At 41.5% G+C, this 27,601-nt stretch overlaps 1 protein-coding gene across 6 annotated transcripts in view; it reads right to left on the reverse strand.

Annotated features, from left to right (window-relative positions):
- The window catches only part of PTPN13 (protein tyrosine phosphatase non-receptor type 13), a 399,005-nt gene that overhangs the window by 38,265 nt on the left and 333,139 nt on the right, over positions 1-27,601 (reverse strand). For 5 of the 6 annotated variants that reach the window (XM_073541467.1, XM_073541487.1, XM_073541459.1 and 2 more), the window contains 11 exons: positions 24,472-24,686; positions 24,222-24,320; positions 23,672-24,033; positions 22,546-22,708; positions 21,025-21,183; positions 20,737-20,908; positions 20,429-20,639; positions 12,629-12,699; positions 10,439-10,500; positions 6,692-6,847; positions 2,369-2,516 (listed from right to left, as the gene is read on the reverse strand). In XM_073541467.1, coding sequence (XP_073397568.1) covers positions 2,369-2,516; positions 6,692-6,847; positions 10,439-10,500; positions 12,629-12,699; positions 20,429-20,639; positions 20,737-20,908; positions 21,025-21,183; positions 22,546-22,708; positions 23,672-24,033; positions 24,222-24,320; positions 24,472-24,686 — 1,818 coding nt within the window. The remainder of the gene's footprint in view (positions 1-2,368; positions 2,517-6,691; positions 6,848-10,438; positions 10,501-12,628; positions 12,700-20,428; positions 20,640-20,736; positions 20,909-21,024; positions 21,184-22,545; positions 22,709-23,671; positions 24,034-24,221; positions 24,321-24,471; positions 24,687-27,601) is intronic. The other variant, XM_073541500.1, reaches the window with a different exon arrangement.

The raw sequence follows: 27,601 nt of genomic DNA on the forward strand, positions 1-27,601 counted from the left end.
AGGCTTGATTACAATGCAATGGACCCAGCACAACTGCAGTGGGCATACGTCTACTATAAAGTTTTTTTAATTTCACCATTAGCTATAATCAGTACTGAATGTTCAGTGTGTGTGTGTGCATTAAAAAAAAAAAAAAAAAAACTTACTGGTCGCTGTCTACTGCCATTTCCAAAGCGGCTCCGGTCCATGATCGCAGATGTAACCAGCTAGCTCACACAGCGTTCCTGTATGGACTGGAAGTCACTTTCTCACTGGAAGTCTATAGGACTCAGAACTGGACTCTCGGACAGTGTGAGTAAAGAGTTGTGGTCACATGATGCAGAAGAGGAACTCGAGCAGCATCGGAAATGGCAGAAGTCGGTAACCAGTAAGTATTTCAATGCATTCAATGTACTACAGCTGATGGACACGGGGTTAAAAAATGCTGAAATGGTACTTTAAAATGAATATATATCGGTAAAGGAAAAATAAAAGCCAAACAATCTATGAACCATAAATGTTGTGAAATAGAGTTTGCAACTGAATTATGATATATACTATTAGGGCACGTTCAGAATTTGGTCAGTATTTTACCTCAGTATTTGTAAGCCAAAATCAGGAGTGGGTGATAAATCCAGAAGTGGTGATGTGTTTCTATTATGCAGGTGCTTCTCACAAAATTAGAATATTATTAAAAAGTTATTTTATTTCACTTCTTCAATACAAAAAGTTAAACTCCTATATTATATAGAGTCATTACAAACAGAGGGATCTATTTCAAGTGTTTATTTCTGTTAATGTTGATGATTATGGATACAGAAAATAAAAACCCAAAAGTCATTATCTCAGTAAATTAGAATACTTTATAACACCAGCTTGAAAAATGATTTTAAAATCCGAAATGTTGGCCTAGTGAAATGTAGGTTCAGTAAATGCACTCAATACTTGGTCAGGGACCTTTTGCATCAATTACTGCATCAATGCAGTGTGGCATGGAGGTGATCAGCCTGTGGCACTGCTGAGGGGTTATGGAAGCCCTGGTTGCTTTGATAGCAGCCTTCAGCTTGTCTGCATTGTTGGGGCTGGTGTCTCATCTTTCTCTTGACAATACCCCATAGTTTCTCTATGGAGTTAAGGTCAGGTGAGTTTGCTGCCAATCAGGCACAGTGATACTGTTGTTTTTAAACCAGGTATTGGCACTTTTGGCAGTGTGGACAGGTGCCAATTCCTACTGGAGAATTAAATTTCCATTCCCAAAAAGCTTGTCAGCAGAGGGAAGCATGAAGTGCTCTAAAATTTCCTGGTAGACAACTGCCCTGACTTTGGTCTTGATAAAACACAGTGGACCTACACCAGCAGATGACATGGCTCCCCAAACCATCACTGTGGAAACTTCACACTAAACCTCAAGCAGCTTGGATTGTGTCTCTCCACTCTTCCTCCAGACTCTGGGACCTTGATTTCCAAATGAAATACAAAATGTACTTTCATCTGAAAAACCACACCTTGGACCACTAAGCAACAGTCCAGTTCTTTTACTTCTTGGCCCAGGTAAGACACTTCTGGCATTGTCTATTGGTCATGAGTGGCATAACACAAGGAATGCGACACTTGTAGCCCGTGTCCTAGATACGTCTGTGTGTGGTGGCTCTTGAAGCAATGACTCCAGCAGCAGTCTACTCCTTGTGAATCTCCCCCAAATTTTTGAATGGCTTTTTCATAACAATCTTTACAAGGCTGCGGTTATCTCTGTTGCTTGTGCACCTTTTTCTACCACACTTTTTCCTTCCACTCAACTTTCTATTAATATGCTTGGATACAGCACTCTGAACAGCCAGCTTCTTTAGCAATGACCTTTTGTGGCTTACCCTCCTTATGGAGTGTGTCAATGACTGCCTTCTGGACATGTATCAAGTAAGCAGTCTTCCCCATGATTGTGGAGCCTACTGAAACAGATTAAGGGAACTTTTTAAATGCTTAGGAAGCCTTTGCAGGTGTTTTTGTTAATTATTCTAATTTACTGAGAAAATGTCTTTGGGTTTTCATTGGCTGTAAGCCATAATCATCAACATTAACAGAAATAAACACTTGAAATAGATCACTCTGTTTGTAATGACTCTATATAATATACGAGTTTCACTTTTTGTATTGAAGAACTGAAATAAATTAACTTTTTGATGATATTCTAATTTTGTGAGAAACTCTACTTTTCCTCTGATTGTTCCACGCCTGATTTTGGCTTACACATACTCAAGTAAAATATTGACCAAATACTGAACGTGTGACTGTGGCCTAAAAGTGACAATTCGTATGGTGGTGGAGCACAAAAATGGGATAGAATAGAAAATTGAAAATAATCTTTGGAGTTCAGAATCATGTTCTGCCTTACCTAAGTTTCCATTACATTTGTCTAAAGCACATGACGCATCTTTTGGCATAAGTTCTCGGGCGACTTCAATCTGTACAAGACCTTTGCTATTTCGAATACAGGACACTGCTTTTGCATGTGTAGCACCTTGCATACAGTCACCATTTACCTGTGAAGACACAAGATATCAGCGATCAGCATTTCTAATACATCTGTCACCATTAAATCACTGTCAATTTGCCTTTTTTAGAAATCACTTAAAGGGATTACCGTAGCTACTTTATCCTTATTTTAACAAATGTATATGTCAGACACACAATGGCATCCGATGGTCTGAAGGAGGAGTATGCAACCAGACCAATCCAGTCTCCTCCAACTGAAGAACTGCCATCACACATGAAGAGTTTTTTTAATTGTAGGAGGATGACAGATGGGTCAGGCCATTTTGAGAACAGAAAACCTCTGCAATCTTTAAGGAAGGCGGTGAACCTCTAATATTTATCTATCAGTAGGTGCCACAAAATCATGGCTTCCTCACAATTGTTAAAATAGTCATAAAGTGGTCAACCCCTTTAATATCAGTAATGAGTTATTAGGATATACTGGTTATGTTTTAAAAATGCTGTATTTTTTTAAGAGTCATATCGGTATATGGGCTTCCTAGGGGCATAACTAGTAACATGGGGCCTCACAGCCAAACTTGATAACATGGAAAGCTCTTTATCATTTTGATCTATCTAAGGCTCGTTGATAACACACATATTGGTGTCAAACCATAGTAATAATGCACATACTGGATTCAGTGGAGAGGGCATAACACAATAATATCACAATATTAGTAAGTCACAGCATAGGGTTAATGTTCGCAGTAAGGAATAATACACACAGTGATGTCAGAATACAGGGCTAGGGCTCATTACAATGGATTATAGCAATGAGTGATAGAAGCAGTGTTCTCATAGAGGAATAATGCACACAGTTATGTCACGGCACAAAGGTAATGTACTTAGAGATACAAGTGTGCAGGAACTACACAGTGATGTAACAGGGCACAGATCGAACGCAGTGACATTACAACAATGTCCTTTTATAGACAGGGATGTTGCAACCCAGGGATAATGCACACAGTGACTTCACAGAACAATGATGATGTGCTCAGTGATTTATCAGTACAGAAATTATACAGTGCTTTCACAGCACAACAATGTCACAGCATAAGGATAATCTACTCAGTGATCCTATAACATGGAGCTGACGCTAATGAAACTTTACAGTGATTATGCAAACCATCAAATCAAGGAATAGGATCAGCACAACAAAAAATATAATGAAATGATGTCACAGCACCAAAAGAATGCAAAAAGTCATGCAGCACAAAAGGCATAATGCACACAGCAATGTCATTCTACAGTAAAATTTAGAATGGGGCCACATTAAATTTTTCACAACCCCTCCATAGTCATCACTTACTAATCCTTATGTTCTGTATGCAATTATGCCCTCTAGTGGCTAATACACCATACACCTAGGGGTTGTAGTGTTTAAAGAGTAAGTAAACTTATTTTTTCCTTTGCACCACGCTATATACAGTTGTGGCCAAAAGTATTGACACCCCTGCAATTTTGTCAGATAATACTCAGTTTCTTCATGAAAATTATTGCAAACACAAATTCTTTGTTATTATTATCTTCATTTAATTTGTCTTAAATGAAAAAACACAAAAAGAAATGTCCTAAAGCCAAATTGGATATAATTCCACACCAAACATAAAAAAGAGGGTGGACAAAAGTATTGGCACTGTTCGAAAAATCATGTGATGCTTCTCTAATTTGTGTGATTAACAGTACCTGTAACCTACCTGTGGCACCTAACAGGTGTTTGCAATAACTAAATCACACTTGCAGCCAGTTGACATGGATTAAAGTTGACTCAACCTCTGTCCTGTGTCCTTGTGTGTACCACATTGAGCATGGAGAAAAGAAAGAAGACCAAAGAACTGTCTGAGGACTTGAGAAACCAAATTGTGAGGAAGCATGAGAAATCTCAAGGCTACAAGTCCATCTCCAAAGACCTGAATGTTCCTGTGTCTACCGTGCGCAGTGTCATCAAGAAGTTTAAAGCCCATGGAACTGTGACTAACCTCCCTAGATGTGGACGGAAAAGAAAAATTGACAGGAGATTTCAACGCAAGATTGTGCGGATGTTGGATAAAGAACCTCGACTAACATCCAAACAAGTTCAAGCTGCCCTGCAGTCCGAGGGTACAACAGTGTCAACCCGTACTATCCGTCGGCGTCTTAATGAAAAGGGACTGTATGGTAGGAGACCCAGGAAGACCCCACTTCTTACCCCGAGACATAAAAAAGCCAGGCTGGAGTTTGCCAAAACTTACCTGAAAAGGCCTAAAACATGTTCTCTGGTCAGATGAGACAAAAGTAGAGCTTTTTGGGCAAAGGCATCAACATAGAGTTTACAGGAGAAAAAAAGAGGCATTCAAAGAAAAAAAACACGGTCCCTACAGTCAAACATGGCGGAGGTTCCCTGATGTTTTGGGGTTGCTTTGCTGCCTCTGGCACTGGACTGCTTGACCGTGTGCATGGCTTTATGAAGTCTGAAGACTACCAACAAATTTTGCAGCATAATGTAGGGCCCAGTGTGAGAAAGCTGGGTCTCCCTCAGAGGTCATGGGTCTTCCAGCAGGACAATGACCCAAAACACACTTCAAAAAGCACTAGAAAATGGTTTGAGAGAAAGCACTGGAGACTTCTAAGGTGGCCAGCAATGAGTCCAGACCTGAATCCCATAGAACACCTGTGGAGAGATCTAAAAATGGCAGTTTGGATAAGGCACCCTTCAAATATCAGGGACCTGGAGCAGTTTGCCAAAGAAGAATGGTCTAAAATTCCAGCAGAGCATTGTAAGAAACTCATTGATGGCTACCGGAATCGGTTGGTCACAGTTATTTTGGCTAAAGGTTGTGCAACCAAGTATTAGGCTGAGGGTGCCAATACTTTTGTCTGGCCCATTTTTGGAGTTTTGTGTGAAATGATCAATGTTTTGCTTTTTGCTTCATTCTCTTTTGTGTTTTTTCATTTAAGACAAATTAAATGAAGATAATAATAACAAAGAATTTGTGTTTGCAATCATTTTCAGGAAGAAACGGAGTATTATCTGACAGAATTGCAGGGGTGTCAATACTTTTGGCCACAACTGTAAGTGGCTTCCACGCTCCCGTGTATTTGCCTGCCTTCAGTTGTGTTAATATCTGAACATACTCATGATGGCAGTGAAAGTGCTGGTGTCTGTCTCCTCCTCTGTGTTGTGGTTATGAGTATAGCCTCCTACAGCAGCTTATCCCCAGAGTTAGAGGTTTTTCAGAGTGAATGTGTGCTCTGCCGTGCATCATTTTCGGGCGTAATGGAGGCGGACACTCAGATGCAGTTTAATACATCTGAGCGCTCAGAATATAGACGTATAGTCTATGGTCCCGTGGGCGCATGCCAAATCCAGTTTTGTGGGGGGTTCAGACATAAGCCCCCATGGGGGCACCAAACAGGTGCCTGCCGCAATGTGAAAGCACCCTTATGCCTTATTTAAATGTCCGTTTTTCACATCCGAGAGCTATATGATAGTCTATCGGGCCATTCACATGTCCATCATTGTTGGCAGAAATATGCAAGTTTATGGGTCTGTGAAAATAATCAGGCTGCTCTTGGATAACATCCAAGTGTGGTCTGATTTTCAGGGACTGTCAGAAAGTAGAAGGAGGAGAAACCTTCTTTTTTTTCCATGTACGAGAAAAACTAATGACACTCAGACCACACTCTTATCAAAATAATCAATCCCTTTTTTTTATAGGTGAGAAAAACGGATGTCCGAATGAGGCCTAGTGAGACATGGGCTAACCCTTTCACTGCCATCATATGTGCTCCAAATGAGTACGCTCTGATATCACTGTTGACAATTGTAGGCAAACAGTCTAAGGACTTTGTGTACAGGAATGAAGACTAATTCCCTAACACAAGTACTTTGCAAAGTTTTGTAATTTTCCATGCTAGACAGAATTATTTAAAAAAAAAAAAATAAAGCTTAGTTTGTTTTAACTGTTTTTTTCTCATGCGTAATAAAGCATATATAGCTAATAAAGGGGGGTCTGCTTTTGAGATGCCATTCTATAAATTAAAGACAAAAACCTTATCTAGAATGCTTTACTACAAGATTAGGATCCATGTTTTGATAATTAGGACCTCTAGTAAATGCAATTAAGACCAATCTCACGTTCTACCTTTATGTAAAGAGCTGTATGTGTGTACGAAAGATAGGAGAGGACTTGAGAAAAATTACCTTAAGTAATCTGTCTCCAACCTGTAAGCTCCCCTCTATGTCAGCTACACCCCCAGGATTGATGGACTTGACAAATATCCCATATTCGCCTCCCACCAAGGAAAATCCCAACTCTCCAGATGGAGGCTTTTCCAAAACAACATGGACTAATCCAGCCTTTATGGGCACACAAAAAAATATAAAAGATTCAGATTATGCCATTTCATGGAGCAATATAATGACTTTTATAATGTTCAGTTTTCTTTGCAAAGATATATAAAAAAAAATCTTACTTGGGTGCAGTATAATTATCTTTGAAAATGTCCCATCTTATGAAATTGAAAATGTTAAATCATTTTACATCTTTGAGTCATAATTGTTTTTGTTAAACCATTTTTTACTGAAAATCAGTTGCTATAAATGTATGAATAAAATAGTATATTTGTATTTATTAGTTTTCAGTTGAATAGTGACCACCACTAAAAGGGTTTTTGGTACCTAAAGCTGGACCATCAGTGGTGTACGTAGAGAAGACAAGAACTTAATGGTAAGAAGGCCTTTGATGATTGTGTGACGTTTTGCCCAGGACATAAGACCTGTCCATAAACCCTTGTGCCAGTTTTCCACTCTTGTGTCGCCTTACAATGCTGTTCATTTTGAAGGGAATCCTGCCTCCATAGGTTCTCACCACCAAAGATAAAGAGAGGTCCCGTCACACATAGCGATCTCGCTAGCGAGATCGCTGCGGAGTCACAAGTTTTGTGACACAACAGCGTACTCACCAGCGAGATAGCTGTGTGTGACAGCGATCAGCGACCGGCCCCCTGCCGGTATCGCTGATCGCTGCAGAAAAGGCCAGGACTTTTTTTTGGTGCTGGTCTCCCGCTGGCCAGCACGCATCGCTGCGTGTGACAGGCGGGAGACCAGCGATCTGCTGGTAACTAATGTACACATCGGGTATCCAAGAGACGTGCGTCCCTTAGATACCAGCTCCCTGCATCAGCGCGCTGGTTACTAATGTGCACAGCGACGCCGGGCACTGGGCGTCGCTGTGCTGATCGCTGGTGAAGCTATCTGTTTGACAGCTCACCAGCGATCACATAGTGATTCACCAGCGATCCTGACACATTGATATCGTTGTCAGGATCGCTGGTGAGTTGCTATGTGTGACTCCAGCCTAGGACTAATTACAGCTGTACCCCTCTTATCAAGGACTACAAAGGAATCAGACTGACTGACTGCATGGCACTTATGCCAATGTACATGACTGCTTAGAAGAACATTCTCCAATAACTGACCACAGATGGAACTTTTGGACTGGAACTTGGTCTTGCTTTATACATTTGTGGGTTTCACTTGTATGATAATATCTTCAGTTTTCAGAAAGTTATGAACATCAATTACTCCTCAGATTATCAAGCACAGGTGCCATACAGGGTAATTCCCTGCAGCTATCACCAAGGAGCATTATTGCTGCAGCTATTCTCTACAGTAAATATATCTTAGGGCCCTAGCCAGATTATAAAAGTGAATAACTCATGAGTTTTACAAAACTTACATATCCCACATGTGATGTGATACATTACAAAGTTGCTTATGTGTGCTATTGATTTAATAGTATAGTTAGATTTTTTTTAAATGGTTATATGTTATTTATGGATATGGTTATTTTTACTTTAAATTTAATAAAGGCCATGGACACTTTTTAACCACCAATTAATAGCATTTGTCGTTCTTTATTAGGTATCTAAACACTAATAAAAAACAACATTAATTATATATCTTATCATAGAAATTTGCTTCTTTCTCCTCCTGAGCTGATAGGAGATGACAGTTGGTGCTTTTAAAATTCTACGAAGGGAGAAGCTAGAGGCAGACACACACATTCTGCCGTAAGTTCTCCTTAAAGGGAATCTGTCACCCCTTTTTTGAGATATCATATAATGATATCATTCAATTGTGTGTCACATAAGGATTCTCTTAGCACTTTTGCTTCCCCCTGACCCCGCACCTTTCATGCATAAATACCTTTTTTATATCGGCTCAGATGTATGTAAACTGCCACGGTCCGGTCCGATGGGCGGGGCTTATTCACCTGCTCCCCCCTCCCTGTCTTGCTCTACGCATTTCTTCTTGTGTAGAGCAAGACAGGGAGGGGGGGGGGAGCAGGTGAATAAGCCCCGCCCATCGGACCGGACCATGGCAGTTTACATACATCTGAACCGATATAAAAAAGGTATTTATGCATGAAAGGTGCGGGGTCAGGGGGAAGCAAAAGTGCTAAGAGAATCCTTATGTGACACACAATTGAATGATATCATTATATGATATCTCAAAAAAGGGGTGACAGATTCCCTTTAAGCGACTGTTACAGCTTGCCAATGAACTTTATGAGCACCAACTGTCATCTCTTTTCTCAGTAATGGTGAAATTATGAAGACATTTTCACCTGAAATTGAGAATTTTGAGAATGAATGATCAGCCCAGAAGAAGACAGAATTGGATTTCTGAAATAAGATACATTAAAGTTTCTTGTTTCTATGTACACTATTGATTTATGGGGAAAAAAAGAAATAAGTAGAACAACGGCTACTTTTTAAACATGTCATTGCTAGCAGATTAAGCCGGATAACTATCTCAGTCTGCACAGTTTACTGAGTGACTAACCCCCCTTATGGCTATGGTAATAAATAATACTAATATGGTAAATATACAAGGTACTGCCCCACCCTGACTGGAACCAATTAGCACTATCATTGGGCAGAACTCATCAATGACCTACCCCCCCCCCCAAAAAAAAAAAAAGAAAATGGAGGAAAAATTCTTGTGCCATTTAACCCTTTCAGGAAAACACGGTGATGGCATTCCCATGTTCCCCCTCCTAATGTACCGGGTGCCACCATTATCTCATCGGGTCCTTAGCGCTGTAAGATTCACAAGCAGATTAGCCCCATGCATTAGTTATCTGCATGCTTCAAACTAATGTGATTTTGTGGAGGAATCAAATCAGAAACTACTAAGACAAAGGGAAGAGTTTTGTCTGCATGTCTCGCATGGAGAGTTTCCAGAAAATAGAGCAATTTGGAGAATTTCTAATTAGCAATAGATGCCCTGAGACCTATAGATAATCATTAAAAAAATAAATATTGCTAATGGGTTGGAGTCTATAGCCTCAGCCTGAGGATAGTCAGGAGTGGGGTACTGGTAAAATAAATTATAATATCAGTCATATAGGACATTAATGACTACAGCTAAGGCCTGTTTCACACTTCCGTTTTTTCAAATCCGTCAAAATCCGTTGTTTTCCGTAAAAAAACGGATCCGCCATTTTTTGCAGGATCCGTTTTTTTGGTCCCATAGACTTCCATTACGGTTACCGCGGATCCGTCAAAAAAACGGATCCGTTTTAAAAAAAACGGATCCGTTTGCATCAGTTTCCGTCAAAAAAACGGAAACGGATCCGTTTGGCGGACACAAAAACGGAAGTGTGAAACAGGCCTAACGCAGACTTATGTTCTAGGGCTCTGATTGTTGCTAACTACAACTATCAGCAAAGGCTGAGCAAGCTAGGAGTTGTCTTTTTGTGAAAGCTGAAAAGCCACAGGTTTCAGACCACTGTTCTCTACATTTAGGTCAATTTACAAGAAACTAACTAGTGTGAGAATTGGTCACACAGAAAATGACATACCATATTACAGACCCTGTCCAAAAAAGCTTTGCTATTGCTTTTCACTCTAGTATAATAATATCAAGACATATGACCATTACCTCTTGAGCAAACACATCTGAATGGTCTTTTATGTGCTTCAATCGTTCTGTACTTGAATAACCTAAAATATAAGAATGGAGGAAGAGCAGCATGGAATCACAACATGGACCAATCTGAAATAATCACACGCCTGCATATTTCTCTACTTGTTGCACACATAGATAAGTATCTTATACGTAACGGTGAATGCGTCCTTCAGTACGAAGCCGGGATGGGCAGCTCCTGAGTAGTGTGGCGCTGGAGTCAGAGCTTGCGCATGCCGCACTACGGCGTCATTTTACTGAAGACACTGTGTGCGCAAGTTCACAGACAGTGTCTTTACCAAATGGCAGGATGTGCACGCACTAACACCGGCACCATTTTAGTGAAGAATTGTACTACAACGTCATTATTATCCCTATGGCCAGCACAAGCGCACTGCTATGTTGATGTCATAGTACAATTCTTCAATAAAATGGAGTCGGCATGTGCACACACTGCGATCTCCAGCCAGCGCCACTTTATTGAAGACACTGTATAAATGCACCAATAAAAATACCAGTTAAATCTTTGCAAAACTTTGAACACACCTGTTCATGTAGTGGTTTGATTTGCTCTTATTGGAATGTGTACAATGTAAAGTCAGACTGAAGGCAGCAAAACCACCAAGGAACATATATGGAAACAAGAGAGTAAAGAAACACGTGTGAAGCAAATCAAGTGTTGAATCTTAAATTTCTCAAAGTATAATCCTTTTATAATAATGACATTTTCTCAAGCAGTTTCACCAGGTCAATACCTGGAATGGCTTTCCAATAGTCTTGAAGGAGTTCCTAGTCTTGCTGGCTGCCTTTCCACTCTGCTGTCCAACCCCTTCTAACCCATCCCAACTGGGTTGAGATCAGATCATTGTGGAAGCAACGTCATCTGATGCAGCACTCCATCATTCCCCCTATTGGTCACAAAGCCCTTACATAGCCTGGAGGTGTGTGTTGAGCCATAGACCTGTTGTAACACATATGATGGGCCAACTAAGTGCAAGCCAGATGGGATAGTATGTCGTTTTAGAATGATCTGGTAACAGTGCTGGATAAGTGTATCTTAAATTTTGAATAAATCACCATTAATGTCACCAAAGCACCCCCGCACCATCAGACCTCCTCTTCCATGCTTCACATGTGCACCACCAGTCATAGCAGTTGCTACCAAAAATCTCAAATTTTGACCGGTCAGACCACAGTTCAGATATCAACTGATCTAATGTCCATTCCTTGTGTTTCCAAGCCCAAACAAGCCTCTTCTTCAGAAATAAGCTTCCTGGCAGCAATTCTACCACAAAAGTCTGCTTCTCGCAATCTCCTCTGGACAGTTAATGTTGAGATTTGTCTGCTACTTGAGGTCTCTACATTATTTGTAAAGTCTGAATTTTGAGGTGCTGGCAATTTGTTTCTTCACAGGCTGGTAACTCAGATGAACTTATCAATTCATGGTCTTCCCTTCCCGTAGCGGTCCTCATGAGAACCAGTTCTGATGGCTTTTTCTGACTGCATTTGAGGATACTTTTAAGGTTTTAACATTTTTACATTAATGACTGATCATCCTGTCGTAAATTAATGATGGATCGTTGTTTCTGCTTACTTAGCTGAGTGGTTCTTTCAATATTCTGGCTTAAAACAGCTGTGGAACAGGGCTCAGAATGGTATGGAACTGTGCACCAACACTGCCTCTGCAAAACACACCTGATGGTTGCAAATGCTTTCTGAAAGCAGGTGATTCCACAAATGAGCTCTTGATGAGGCATACCTATTTATTTGAAGTCACTCCAGGTTCATTACCTTATGAAGCTGCTTGAGAGAAAGTCAAGTGGGTGTAAAGCTGTCATCCGAGTCAAAGGGAGGTACTTTGAGGAGGAATTTAAGGTTCAACACATATCTTGGTTTTATTTTATATGTGTTTCTTTACTCCGTGTCCAGATGTGCTCCTTCATGGTTTTGCTGCCTTCAGTCTGAATTTACATGGTAAACATTCCAATAAGAACAAAGAAAACCAGTGCATGAACAGATGTGTCCAAACTTTCAACTAGTACTATGTTTATACAGTATATTTACACTACCTATCCATGGATCAACTGGGCATACGTTTATACATCAGAATCAGGAGACATCTTGTATGTAGTGTATAATAAGTAACATCAGGAAAAAGCTTTTTACCATTAATCTGATTGAATTTAGAGCCGGCGTTAACAAGGTTTTTATTGTTTGGAACCACTGGATTTCCCTCCCTGTTTGAGAAAGAAAAATAGATACATTGAAAAATAAAAGGAACAAAAATTATACATTAAAAACTAATGCACAAAAGAATGGTACATATACAGTTGTGCTCAAAAGTTAACATACCTCGGCACAATTTTTAGTTTCTTGACTTTTTTTCAGAGAATATGAATGATAATGCCAAAACTTTTTCTCCACTCATGGTTAGTGGTTGGGTGAAACCATTTATTGTCTAACTACTGTGTTTTCTCTTTTTAAATCATAATAACAACCCAAAACATCCAAATGACCATGATCAAAAGTCCACATACCCTGGTGATTTTGGCCTGATTGTCATTATGATTTAAAAAAAAAGAAAACAGTAGTTTGATAAACGGCGTGACCCAACCTCTAACCATAGGTGGAGAAAAAAGTTTGGTGCTATCATTCATATTCTCTGAAATAAGGCCAAGAAACCAAAATTTCTGCCGGGGTATGTAAACTTTTGAGCACAACTGTACATGGGCGAGAGGTCCCCATCCATACAAGATGGGCATCCATACAGTCCCATCGAAATAGTTCGGCTAGAACGATATACGTTAAATGTATCTGGCCAACTTTATAGTTTCTATTCATAGTGTTACTTATCTATTTGTAACTGGAATAATCAAAATAGAAATAACTTCAGATCTTTTTTTCAACTGTTTCAGACAATACGTAAAAAATGTTATAACTACACATTACTGAAGGCTATTTCAAGTCTATAGTCAGCATACACTACTCTCTGAAACATCTGATTTTGAATATCTAAGGGTACCTGATTTTGAATATCTAAGGGTACGCGCCCACAATCCGGAATAGCAGTGTTTTGATGCTGCGTAAACTCACCCATGGCACGGGATTACGAGCCACAGCATGTCAATTTCCACAATAGAATCATAGAATGGTAGAGTTGGAAGGGACCTCCTGGGCCATCTGGTCCAACCCCCTGCTCAAAGCAGGATTAGCTAAATCATCCCAGACAGATGTCTGTCCAGGCTCTGTTTGAAGACTTCTATTGAAGGAGAACTCACCACCTCTCGTGCCAGCCTGTTCCACTCGGTGATCACTCTAACTATCAAAAAGTTTTTTCTAATATCAATAGAATGTATTAGATGTGGTAAATCTCCATGGTTCACTGAAAACTTGCGGATTTACCTGCGTCATTAGAAAACATCGAAAAGCGCTGCTATTTCCTGATTGTGGACACGTACCCTATAACTTACAGCCAGATAATATATTTCTGTAATTACATGCTTATGAGAAAATTACTTTAGCTTGCCAAAATCCAACTATGCAATCAGAAGGGCTCAGTCACAGCTCACAAAGCCAATCCATAAAGACTATAAAAGATTTGTTTAGAAAATTATTAGCACAGAATGTTTTACCTGAAAGTGAGATTTACCTTAGGCAGTCAATGGTCTAACTATCTCCATTTTTATAAGGTGTACCCAACACTAACCATTTTGGAGTATATAATACATACACTGTGTGCAGAATTATTAGGCAAATGAGTATTTTGAAAACATCATCCTTTTTATACATGTTGTCATACTCCAAGCTGTATAGGCTTGATAGCCAACTACCAATTAAGTAAATCAGGTGATCTGCATCTCTGTAATGAGGATGGGGTGTGGTCTAATGACATCAACACCCTATATAAGGTGTGCTTAATTATTAGGCAAATTCCTTTCCTTTGGCAAAATGGGTCAGAAGAGAGATTTGACGGGCTCTGAAAAGTCCAAAATTGTGAGATGACTTGCAGAAGGATGCAGCAGTCTTGAAATTGCCAAACTTTTGAAGCGTGATCACCGAACAATCAAGCATTTCATGGCAAATAGCCAACAGGGTCACAAGAAGCGTGTTGAGCAAAAAAGGCACCAAATAACTGACCATGAATTGAGGAAAATCAAGAGTGAAGCTGCCAAGATGCCATTTGCCACCAGTTTTGCCATATTTCAGAGCTGCAACATTACTGGAGTATCAAAAAGCACAAGGTGTTCGATACTCAGGGACATGGCCAAGGTAAGGAAAGCTGAAAATCAATCACCTTTGAACAAGAAACATAAGCTAAAACGTCAAGACTGGGCCAAGAAATATCTTAAGACTGATTTTTCAAAGGTTTTATGGACTGATGAAATGAGAGTGACTCTTGATGGGCCAGATGGACGGGCCCGAGGCTGGATCAGTAAAGCTCCACTTCGACTCAAACGCCAGCAAGGTGGAGGTGGTGTACTGGTATGGTCTGGTATCAAAGATGAACTTGTGGGACCTTTTTGGGTTGAGGATGGAGTGAAGCTCAACTCCCAGACCTACTGGCAGTTTCTGGAAGACACCTTCTTCAAGCAGTGGTACAGGAAGAAGTCGGTATCGTTCAAGAAAACACGGGTATTACATACCTGGTAATGTGTTTTTTCATGACACATGACGGCACCAAGAGAGAGGGGATCCGCCCAGCGAGGACAGGAAACCTTCAAGATAAAAGGGGAGGCTCCTCTCTCCGCATCAGTTGTTTTACAGAGCACGAGAGGAACTCCGCAGGTTAGTGGACACATAAATAATACATATTTTATACTGCTAAATTTCCAACACCAAGGGAGTGTATAATACTAACAAAACACCCAACTAATGACGTGATCAAATAGGGCGGGAATATAAGGGTGCCGTCATGTGTCATGAAAAAACACATTACCAGGTATGTAATACCCGTGTTTTTCCATTCTACATGACGGCACCACGAGAGAGTTACAGAGATTTGTATTCTCTTTAGGGGGGGGATCACTGCCTGTAACACTCTTCTCCCAAATGTGAGATCAGAGGCAGCAGATAGGTCTAATCTGTAATGTCTGAAAAAGGTAGATGGAGAGGACCAAGTGGCCGCCTTACAGATTTGGTCGATGGAGACGTCAGCTCTCTCCACCCAGGACGTTGCCATGGCCCTCGTGGAGTGGGCTTTTAGGCCCTCTGGAACAGCCCTGCCTGCACTACTATATGCTAACATGATGGCATCTCTCACCCATCTAGCTATAGTCTGCTTAGAGGCTTTAAGGCCTTTTCTTGCCCCCTGGTATGAGACAAATAAGGCCCTCTGTTTTCTCCAAGGTCTTGTCATGTCTAAATACTGTAGGATACATCTCCTAACGTCTAAGCAATGAAGTCTCTCCTCCTTCTGTTTACCGGGGTTAGGACAAAAAGATGGTAGGACCATCTCCTCAGCCCTGTGGAATTTCGACACTACCTTAGGGAGGTATGCTGGGTCTAATTTTAACACAACTCTATTGTCCATGACCTGAGTGTATTGCGGGTCTGCTGATGCGTGTAAGTCCCCAACCGTACGGGCCGATGTGAGTGCCACTAATAAAGCTGTCTTTAAAGTTAACACTTTATCTGATGTTGCGTTTAGTGGTTCAAATGGACTTTCTGTCAGAGATGATAGAACTAAATTTAGATCCCAGGGAGGAGGCATAGGAGACGGGACAGAGTCAGCTCTAGTACAGGCCCGGATAAATCTGGCCACCCATCTATTGTTTGCCAGGTCATAGTTGAATAAGTCTGCCAGGGCTGAAACGTGAACTTTGAGGGTGCTGACAGCTAACCCCAACTCTAAGCCCTTCTGCAGAAACTCCAGTACTGCCCCTATCAGTACTTCTCCCTCCTGTATCGGGCCTGAGGTAGATAAAAATTTTCTCCATATCCTTCCATAAATTTTTGTAGTCACTGGTTTTCTGCTACTGAGTAAGGTGGATATTAACCCCGCTGAGAAACCTTTTTTCTCTAACAGTGACCTTTCAAATTCCAGGCTGTCAAATACAGCCCGGACTTCGGAGGGTAACCGAAGGGACCCTGTGTTAGCAGGTCGTGGTCCTCTGGGAGCACCCATGGGTCCGCCACCGACATCACTCTCAGCCAGTAGAACCACGGTCTTTTCGGCCAAAAGGGAGCTATCATAATTACTCTGGCTTGGTCCTCCCTGATCTTCCTCAGAACTGCTGGAATGAGGCACACTGGAGGGAAGGCATACATGAGACCTGGTGTCCACTTTATCCTGAAGGCGTCTACTGCCAACGGCCAGTCTGCTGGCCTTAGGGAGCAGAATTTTTGAACCTTCTTGTTGGTTTTTGAGGCGAAGAGATCTATGATGGGTTTCCCCCACATATGCACAATCCGTTGAAAAATGGACTATCTTAGGCGCCATTCTCCTTGCCTCAGGTGGTTCCTGCTCAGAAAGTCTGCCTTCAGGTTGTCTACGCCTCGAATATGCAGGGCCGATGATGAAAAGAACTGGTGTTCTGCTAGATTCATGATCCTTTTTGCTATTCGCATCAGGGACCGAGAACGGGTGCCCCCCTGGTGGTTCACATATGCGACTGCTGTACGGTTGTCTGATAGGACTCTCACATGATGTCCTCTTAGGTGTGTCAACAATCCCTCCAGCGCTCTTTCGATGGCTAGTAGCTCCCACTCGTTTGAGGATAATTTCTTTCCTCCTGGAGCCACCGTGTGTCTAGATGGGCTCCCCAGCCCCATGGACTGGCGTCCGTTGTGACTACTCTGGAGGCTGTGTATGTCCAGGGCACTCCTCTTGGAGAGGACTCTATCTGTAACCACTTGAGTGACTGGAGTACAGGGTCCGGGAGGGTGAGCTTCTGCTCTAACTGCCCCTAAAGCCTCAGGTCGTTTTGTAGAACACACCACTGAAGTTCTCTTGTGTGAAACTGTGCCCATTTTACTGCTGGTATGCAGGAAGTTAGGGACCCCAACACTGACATGGCCCTTCTCAGAGTTTTTTTTTTTTTTTTTTTTTAATGTTGCCATGATTAGATTTTTGATCTTCTCTTTTTTCTCCTCTGGGAGGCGACACTCCTGTACCACCGAGTCCAATGTTAGGCCCAAAAAATTTTGGATCATTGCTGGTACCAGTTTAGATTTTTTGAGGTTCAGTTGCCAACCCAGGGTCTGTAGTGTCTCCATCACTATTTTGACTTGTTCTTGACAGTGAGAGAAATTTCTTCCCACTATCAAGAAGTCGTCCAGATATGGTATCACCAGAGTGTCTTTTTCCCTGAGATGGGCTGTGACCTCTGCAATTAATTTTTTGAAGACTCGGGGAGCTATCGCTACACCAAAGGGAAGAGCCCTGTATTGAAAGTGACGCCACTGAGACCTTATCCGAACCGCCACTCTGAGATATTTGCGGTCTTGTTGCCGGATCGTGACATGATAGTAAGCATCCTTGAGATCCAGGACTGCCATGTAGCACTGAGGATAAAGGAGCTTCACCACTGACCTTATCGCTTCCATCTTGAATGATGGAACTATCAGATATTTGTTGAGGCCTTTCAAATTTATAATCGTCCTCCAGGAATGTCTGGCTTTTTTATAAGAAATAGGGGGGAGTAAAAACCTTCCTTCTCTTTTTCCGGAATTTCTTCCAGGACCTGTTTTTCTAGAAGTGATAATACTTCTCCTTCCAGACTTTCTTGTTTTTCTTGAGATGACTGTACTGGAGTCTGCATGTATCTTCGTGGCGGCCAGTGGTGAAATCTTAATTCCAGACCCGACCCTACTATTTGTCGGATCCAGGTACTGGATGAGATCCTCTCCCAGGCTGGGAGGAAGTGAGAGAGCCTTCCCCCCACCTGAGAAGGACCGTCACTGGGAGGGTTTTTTGGTGTCTTTGGAGGGCTTGCCGAAATAGAAGCCTCTCCCACCTCTGGCTCCCTTCAGGCGTAAGCACGGCTGAAGCACGCACCAGGCGATGCGCGTTCCCCTGACCCGTGCACCCTTCACTTCCGGTGCGCGTCAGGGGTCACTTCCGGTATGCGCCTGGAATGCTTCCCGTGCGTACTTGCGGTCTGTTCTCGGTGTTCCGACGCCATGGACCTCCCGAGCAGCTCTCTTATAGCGCAGTTTGTCAGCCATACCTTGCACTGCCACCACTGTTTCAGTGTACCGTATCAGAGAGACCCGCTGTCGCCCGTCAAACCTGCCGACTGGTCTTACCGGGAGAAGCAACTGCACTACCACCACTGACAACGGGTACTGGATCGGAAAGCCCCGCTATCGCCCGTCATACCTGTAGTCCAGCCTTACCAGGTGAAGCATCTCCACTGCCACCACTGAAATCAGGTAATTCCTCATCAGGGCCGTTTCTGTAGTGCCTGTCTCAACAGGGAGGGTACCCACATAGCCTCCGTGGAGCTTTAATTCTGCCTTGACACCGATGTGTCTCACAGGCTGCATGGCCACTATATGTCGACAGGGAGGGAGCACGGAAAGTGGCCTCCGTGGACTTCTATGGGGCAAGTTTTGGTCATCTTGGAGGGTACACGAACCATGGTCTCCGAGGCATCATTACTTCACCCGGGCAACTGCCTCACGGGCTGTGGCCATGCACTCGCTCAGGGGGGACATAGGAATATATGGCCCCCGAGGCGACTACCGGTACCTGGTGACGGGTGTAGCAGACCAGTGCCTGCCAGTAATCACCCGACCCAGGCCCAGGCATCCTCTTCTTTCTTCTTTCTTCCAGAATCTTCAAGAGCTTTTCATCTTGAGGGTTCCCCATCGAGGACAGGAAACCAACTGATGCGGAGAGAGGAGCCGCCCCTTTTATCTTGAAGGTTTCCTGTCCTCGCTGGGCGGATCCCCTCTCTCGTGGTGCCGTCATGTAGAATGGAAAAAACATGATTTTCATGCAGGACAATGCTCCATCACATGCAACCAAATACTCCACAGCGTGGCTGCCCAGTAAAGGTATAAAAGAAGAAAAAATAATGACATGGCCCCCTTATTCACCTGATCTGAAACCCATAGAGAACCTGCGGTTTCTCGTAAAATGTGAGATATACAGGGAGGGAAAACAGTACACCTCTCGGAACAGTGTCTGGGAGGCTGTGCACGCAATGTTGATCGTAAACAGATCAAGCAACTCAGAATCTATGGATGGAAGGCTTTTGAGTGTCATCATAAAGAAAGGTGGCTATATTGGTCACTAATTGTTTTTGGGTTTTGTTTTTGCATGTCAGAAATGTTTATTTCTACTTTTTATGTAGTTATATTGGTTTTCCTTGTGAGAATAAACAAGTGAGATGGGAATATATTTTGTTTTTATTAAGTTGCCTAATACTTCTGCACAGTAATAGTTAACTGCACAAACAGATATCCTCCTAAGATAGCCAAATCTAAAAAAACCCACTCCAACTTCCAAAAATATTAAGCTTTGATATTTATGATTCTTTTTGGTTAATTGAGAACATAGTTGCTGATCAATAATAAAAAAAACCCCTCAAAAATACAACTTGCCTAATAATTATGCACACAGTGTATCTATATATATATATATATATATATATATATATATATATATATGTATATCTATATCTATCTATATATATTGTATGTGCTGAAATATCCTGCAGATCGGTTAGTGTTTGGGTCCCAAAACCTCTAACCCAAAAGATTATTTAGAAGAGCTGCTTAGCAGGCTGAAGCACTTTGCTCAAGTGGCAGAAGTGCTGAGTTCCTAAATATGTGCATGCACAGGGTGGTGTATGGCCTCAATGGAAAGTTTTCAGCCTTTCAACACTTTTATTTAGCCATCATTGGGGTCTGTATGAGATTTAAGCATCAACAACATATAAAAATTTGTTAAAGTGTAGGCATACATCAAGGTATGGCTAAATAGCCTTTGCGTCAGGGAAGCAATAGATGAGCTCTTACCTGGTAGCTTTCAAAACTACCACTGGAAAAGCAGACTCCAGAGTATGTTTAACTTCTTCTAGTGTCATGTTGAAAGTGCTTTCTCCATTTATATAATGTACAATATCTAGTGGTCTCAAGGTTCCTTCTAGATCAGCCACAGAGCCTGGTTTGATATTTTCTACATACAGCACCTGAGAAGAGCTATTTGGGCCTCCAGAGAGAGACAGACCTAAGCAAATTAAAAGTGTTGGAGACATTATTGCAAAAAGGTTACAAGTCACTTAAAAAGAGAGGATATAACCAAGTTATATTTAGCAGAACTTTACCCAGAATGCCTTTATTGCACGTAAGTGTAATATCGGGCAGAAGATGAGGAGGCACCTGTGGCTTAGGAATCTCCAGTACACGGCCAAGTACTAGACGGACAGTTTTGGGAGCTGCACGAAGTAGATTGACTGCTTCAGTATGGCTCATATTTGAGACATCTACATTATTAACCTTATGACAAAGGGGGAAAAAAGATCAGTAAGAATACAATATGAGAATGTGGAAAAGAAATGTGAGCAGTCAAGAGTTTCCTCAAATCTCATAAAACAGAGGACTAATGTACCCACTTTTATAAGCCGATCACCAGGCTGTAGGCGTCCGTCACTTTTGGCAGGATCTTGAATGATATCATGAACATAACATCCGATGCAGTCATTGGCTTTGGTCACTGTAAAACCCAGACTTCCCTTCTCAGATTTAGTCAATGTGACATGAAGCTCAACTTCCTGCAGTGAAATGAGACAGAATGTTACATCTTTATACAATCACTTTGTTATACCTTATTATAATACCATACCATCATTTAGATTATACACTCAGAAATACACAGAAGACATGATGAATTCTGACACAGAATAAAAATGATTATGTATAATTGTTTATAATTAAATGACCCTGTTATGTCCCCAAACGCTATTAATCTGCAGATAATGGGTTAATCTGCAGGTTACCTGTGTTCTAAAGCTGTGCGGCCACTGCACTAAAAGCCTGGCTACTGTGGGGAAATAAACTTTATACAGTACGGCTTCAGTCATCACTCAAAGTGAGTAGCACATGTAACCACATCCCAGCACTGACTGAAATCCGGATGAGTGGTGACTGAAGCCACGTTGGTTGTAGCTCTATGACTGAAAGCTGGAGGCTGCCAGGAGGAATAAAGTTTATTTCCTCACTGTAGCCGGGTTTTCAGTGCAGCATTGCACAGCTTTAAAACACTATTAACCTGCAGATTAATCACATATCTGCAGGTTAATAGCGTTTTTCAACATGACAGGTTCCCTTTAATTTCAATTAAATGCATTAGATATGCATTTTTTAGAGATTTTTTTTTTTACAAAAAAAAAGAAGCCAAACAAATAGCTAAAACTTTGGCATGACTGTCAAATTGAATTCAGATTTTTATGCGTATGCCTGTATTAGGCTACTTTCACACTTGCGTTTTTTTGCGCTGCGTGTGCAGTGCAAACGCGCATAAAAAACGCATCATGCGTTTTTATGCGTTTTCTTGTTTTTTTGAGCATGTTTTATAAAAAAAAAAAAAACGCATGTGCTCCCATAGACTATAATGTGTTTTTGGGTGCATTGCGTGCGCATGCGGTTTTTTGAGACAGGTCGGGCGCACAAAAAATGCAACAGGACGCACACTACAAAAAAACGCATGCGCATACAAACGTATGACTATGCGCACCCATGTTAAGTATAGGGGAAAAAAAACGCATGCGCATTTATGCGCAAAAACACAGCGCAAAAAAACGCAAGTGTAAAACCAGCCTTACTCCTGTAAATACTTGTGTGACTTGAGCTCTAATGACTAAAAGGAAGAGCATCATACAAATCCATTATATTGTTAGTCTAGGTCATTAGAAGCACGGGTAAGCTGTAATTTCGGCTCCCTAAAGAGAATGCAAAAATTGGCTCAGATTTCACTCATATAATACCAGACACTCTCTAATTATATATCTACTATCTCCACTAGTTCTTATTTACCATGCAATACTAGGCCTTGCCAGTCAGGTGGAAATAAATAATTTATCATTGGCAATATACTATATATAAGTAAAAGTGCGGAGGAGCTTAAGAAGACTTACAGGCTCATAGTCTTCCAAGTCCTTGAGTCCTAGGTTCTTAAAATTTGACGTGGTATCAAGGAATGTATTAGAATCAGGTACATTTTCTTGAGAAGGTAAGACCGGAGGAATACTGCCACTCTGTGTTGGGGTCAAATCTAGTGAAACTGGAGAAGGTGGATTGCTGCACATGAGAAAAGTAGTAAATATAAAATAATTTGGTATTTGAAATGTATTATTTTAGCTTTGCAATTTACCCAACTTTAAAAATCTTCTCTGTTGTAAAGAACAGAGGGATGTTGAATCTATTAGTTGCAGCTTGTTGCCAATTACCGGAGAGGCAAAGAGCCCACACCTGCAAGCTATTTTACAAGATGCTTGCAAGCACTGTTCAGAAGCTGTCCAGATCTCTCGATTTGACTAGCTTCGGAGCACCTGAGTTTCTTCGATGGTGCAAAGGCAAAGCTTCCTTGGCTAGCAGCATTGGAAAGCACAGGGTTCGGAATGGCGGCTCAGCCATGCTGCCACCCTGAATTGTTAACCATCAGGAGTGCACTACATCCCTAGCAAGCAGGAAGGCAGGAGGCTGAGGAGCAGTTTGCACCTGAAGGTTGAACATGCGAAAACCTCTGTAAAGACTTCATCTGTAAGTTGTAGGCACGTTAGCATATAAACATATGACAATACAAACCATCAATAGTGACAAAAATTTGTGGGGACCATCAAATGACAGAAACAACAAACATGTCTGAGTAGTCCAACCAATTAGACATTAAAGACTATGTCACCAGGTGACAAAAGTCCCAAGAAAACATGCAACTACTGCTGAAGTTGGTCTGCATTCTTTATGGAGGTTTATAGTGGTGGGCATTTGGATACCCTTAAGAACCAGGATTTGGGTGCACCTGCTATTTCAGCATAACCTTATAACTATGACCCTGGACCCTCAGACTGACTGATGAGAGTCAAGTGAAAGATTAGATATCGCAGATATGAAACTTCACTACAAAGTCAAGCAGAGTGTAACGAGTAAGAAACCAAAGATGGTTTCCAGCATATAAATTTGACTTGCTGAACACAAATTTTCTGTGAAGTGAGGCCCATGGTCAAATTATACAGAAGCTATTTGCAGTTTATATGTTCCCACCTGTCATCAAACCGTGGTTTATAAGGAGTCTGTTCTGGAGTGTAAAAGCTGGAGCGGATTGTTTCTTCCTGGATGTTGGAGGTATCACAATGGGCATGGCGTGGGGCTAAAGAAGCACTTGGTGTTTGATAGACTGTGGCATTCCATGCTGGAGTGTCATCTTGTATGGGTATAAAGTCTTCATCAGTCCCACTACTATCACTATAACTATCTCTCCTAGAAATGTTTTTTCTCCTAGAGATAGAGTCATTGACCTCCTCATTGTCTTCATGGTCTGATATATCCTCAGGATCTTGAGGAAAGGAACCATACTTGCCGCTTTGGTCTTCTGGTATATTTTGCTGTGGGGAGTTTAATGGTGTCTGCAAAGAAAAATATTACCTTAAGCATCAAACATCAATTTATCAATACATCATGGTATGAAAATAGCAGAATTTAGCCTAAAATGTATGCTTCGTTAATTTTTGTAATTTCATGTAAGTGCATAATACAAATCAATTTTGTCTGATGTGTAGTTAATATTAGAACAAAAACCATGTACTTCACTTACCAAAATTATAGGGCGAATCTCGGGCAATACACCTGATGGCGGCCTGCACATCAGCAAGGTGACTTCTGGGGACGTTCCTCTCAAAGTAGAAATAACTTCCTAAAATAGAGAAAAAAACAGGATTGCATATGAAGAAAAATAAGAGCGCAAATATCGGATTCATCTAGTATAAGTGTAGAATTTTAAGATAAATAGATAGATAGATAGAGAGAACCCATGGCAATAAGGAATCTTTTATGAAATGTCTTACCTGCTGACTTAGTCCTTTCAATGAAGCCCCATTCACCTTAAGGATCACATCTCCAACATTTATTTTGCCGCTTTCCGAAGCTGGTTGACCCGGGAACAGTTTCTTCACTCGGACTATGCTTGAGCCCACCTGACCAGGAATAAGATTTTCTTCTCGTGAAAAGCTGAAGCCCAGTCCAGAGCTATTCTTCACCAGTTTCACTTCATACATATTTTCTGAAATGCGACACGAAGAAAAGGAAAACCCATCAATAATACCAATGAAAAGAAATTTGACATTTTCTCTGGAAATTGAAGTCTTAGGCTGCTATTTTTCAATTAACTACAAAAACTAACTCCTTTTATTTAGAATTATTTCAATACAAACTTTTATACCAAACCACGGCAGGTCTTAGGCTGCATGGTTCCCTGTGCAAAATTGTGGGTGGGAGGATGTCTGATAATCCAGGAAAAATTGATTTAAACTTTCTTGCGGATTTTTTTAGGTGCTTTGAAAAAATACCACCATGAAATTCAGGTGTACTGCACATCCGCACCTTTTCATAAGAATAATGGTGGATCTTCAGTACCTTGTTGAAGCTGACCGCTCCACAAACTAAGTACATTTGGTCACTGACGGCACTGGGAACAGCTGATCAGCGGGGGTGCCCTATGTCGCACCCCCACTGATCTGGTATTGATGATCTTTCTCAAAGAGAGGTCCTCGATAATAAAGAACCGGAGAACCCCTTACGGATTGGTAAAGGCTGTGTTCACACAATGCAGCTGCAATGCAGTTTCTTGTCATGACATTACTGCAACGATTTTGCTTTGATTTTAAAAAATCCGGGCAAACAGTGCAGGTTGCGGTAAAAAACGCACTGCTGCATCAACACAGCCTGAAAGCACCTCGAGCAGCAACAGCAAAGGTCGCACATAACCAAGGCCGGCCATGTAGCAGATTGTCAAAACTACACTACATTGGTATTTTTTTTTATTGTAAAGTGAAAACATTCTGGAAACCACTAGAGGGTGACAACCGCAAAGCAGATATGCATACATAGCCATGATTTCCCACCATAGGAAACCAGAATAAACCGTTAAGGAGACCACTCATGTATGTGAATGGCTTTCTCTGATATGATTTTAACTTAATTTTGCCGTTGAACTGCTGCATTAACAGACATATATGGGTTTCAACTAATGCAGAAAGTATGATGGAAAAAGCGCATGACATGATTGTATTTGTTGCACCACTGGAGTTAACACGAAAAGCATCAACACATACTAAACTGGGCTCTAAGAGGTAACGTTTCAGAGAGGAAGAGAACTAGAACTCTAGTGCCGGCTCCTTAATGGGCCGATATTGACTTTTAGGACTGCTACTTGCTCTTCCTCTCTGAAGAGGCAGTTGGCATAAACACATTAGATAGACTTTGGTCAAGCCCACTGAATGTAACCATGTGCAATTTACTGTAAGGTCATGTTCACACATTCAGTAGTTGGTGAGTTTTTTTTTTATCTCAGCATTTGTAAGCCAAAATCAGGAGTGGAACAATCAGAGGAAAAGTATAATAGAAACCCGTCACCACTTCTGGATTTATCACTGACTCCTGGTTTTGCCTTAAAGATACTGAGGTAAAATACTGACCAAATACTCATCGTGTGCATGCGGCCCTAACCCTATGTATGACCACCACCGAAACTGGCCAACATTTATTTGATATGGAAGATCAGCTTAAGGAGATAAAAAATGACCAGTTTTTATTCTTATTTCATTCCCTGAATATTGTATTTTTCTTTAAATCTAGATGTGAATGGTTTGCGAGATATGGGCAAGGGGGTGATGCTAACAAGATTCTATTCTTTCTTGGCATGTCTTTATGCTTTTCTGTATTATTAGCCTGTGATCCAAACTCCCATATTAAAGGCCATAAAATTAGCACTAAATTAAAAGGCTCGTACCTTTGGAATAAAACACAGCAACACAATACTCAGAGGAGCAGTGGGAATAAAATGAGAGCAAAAACTGCCCGCATTGACCAGATGACAGGTTCTCTTTAAAGCTCCAGATATAACTGCTATTATCATATCACAGAGGTATCGCGATTTACAACCCATAATTCCTCAATACATAACTTATTCAGCTCTGCTGCATCAATTCTAGTGCAGCAGTGACCGAAAAGCTATATGAGTGCTAGCAGTAAGGGTGCATTCAGACATCAAATTGGCTCGAGATCCCGACCTGAGTGTGACAGCTTTATAGAAATACATGAAGTGTCACAACCTGCGGCCAGTCCATGCATTGCAGCCCGATCTCTTATCAATTTGCACAGACGTCTGAATGTGCCCAAACTCAAATAATTCTTGTGCCAACATTTTTCAGAGCAGAAGCAATGTTCTCCTTCTGACACTTGGTACTGATTAAGGTCGGAAAACTTGCTGTGCAGAGTCTTTTCCATGTAACTTCTCAATGTTAATTATTCAACAGGTCATTTCATTCAGCTCTGAGGGAGTGTACTTTCTGACCGAAACGAAGTGCCCATAGGGAAGGGTAGAACTATGCAAGCATGGTCACACCAGACTTTATCTGTCTCATGTGAACATGCTAGCAATGCAGCCCTCACAGTAGTAGTAATATGTACCTGTAGTAGGTCTGCCCTCCTCCTACTCATTGTTCCGACTGCTCACCACTCTGATGCTATTGTCAGCCTTCTCTTCCAGAGCCTTTTCATTACAATAATTGTAATACGTACCTGTAGTAGGTCTGCCCTCCTACTCTACCAGCTGCTCGCCACTCTGATGCTATTGTTAGCCTTCTCTTCCAGAGCCTTTCTAACACTAAGTGCCAGGAGGTCACGAGACACAGATAAAGTCTAGTGTGATCACGCTGGCAATACTTTCATTACAATAATAGTAACACGTACCTGTAGTAGGTCTGCCCTCCTACTCTACCAGCTGCTCGCCACTCTGATGCTATTGCTCGCCTTCTCTTCCAGAGCCTTTCTAACACTAAGTGCCGGGAGGTCACGAGACACAGATAAAGTCTAGTGTGATCAAAATGGCAATACTTTCATTACAATAATAGTAACACGTACCTGTAGTAGGTCTGCCCTCCTACTCTACCAGCTGCTCGCCACTCTGATGCTATT

The sequence above is a fragment of the Dendrobates tinctorius genome, unplaced genomic scaffold, assembly GCF_039654945.1.
Source record: "Dendrobates tinctorius isolate UK_male_01 unplaced genomic scaffold, ASM3965494v1 ptg000011l, whole genome shotgun sequence".
NCBI classification, from domain to species: Eukaryota; Metazoa; Chordata; class Amphibia; order Anura; family Dendrobatidae; genus Dendrobates; species Dendrobates tinctorius.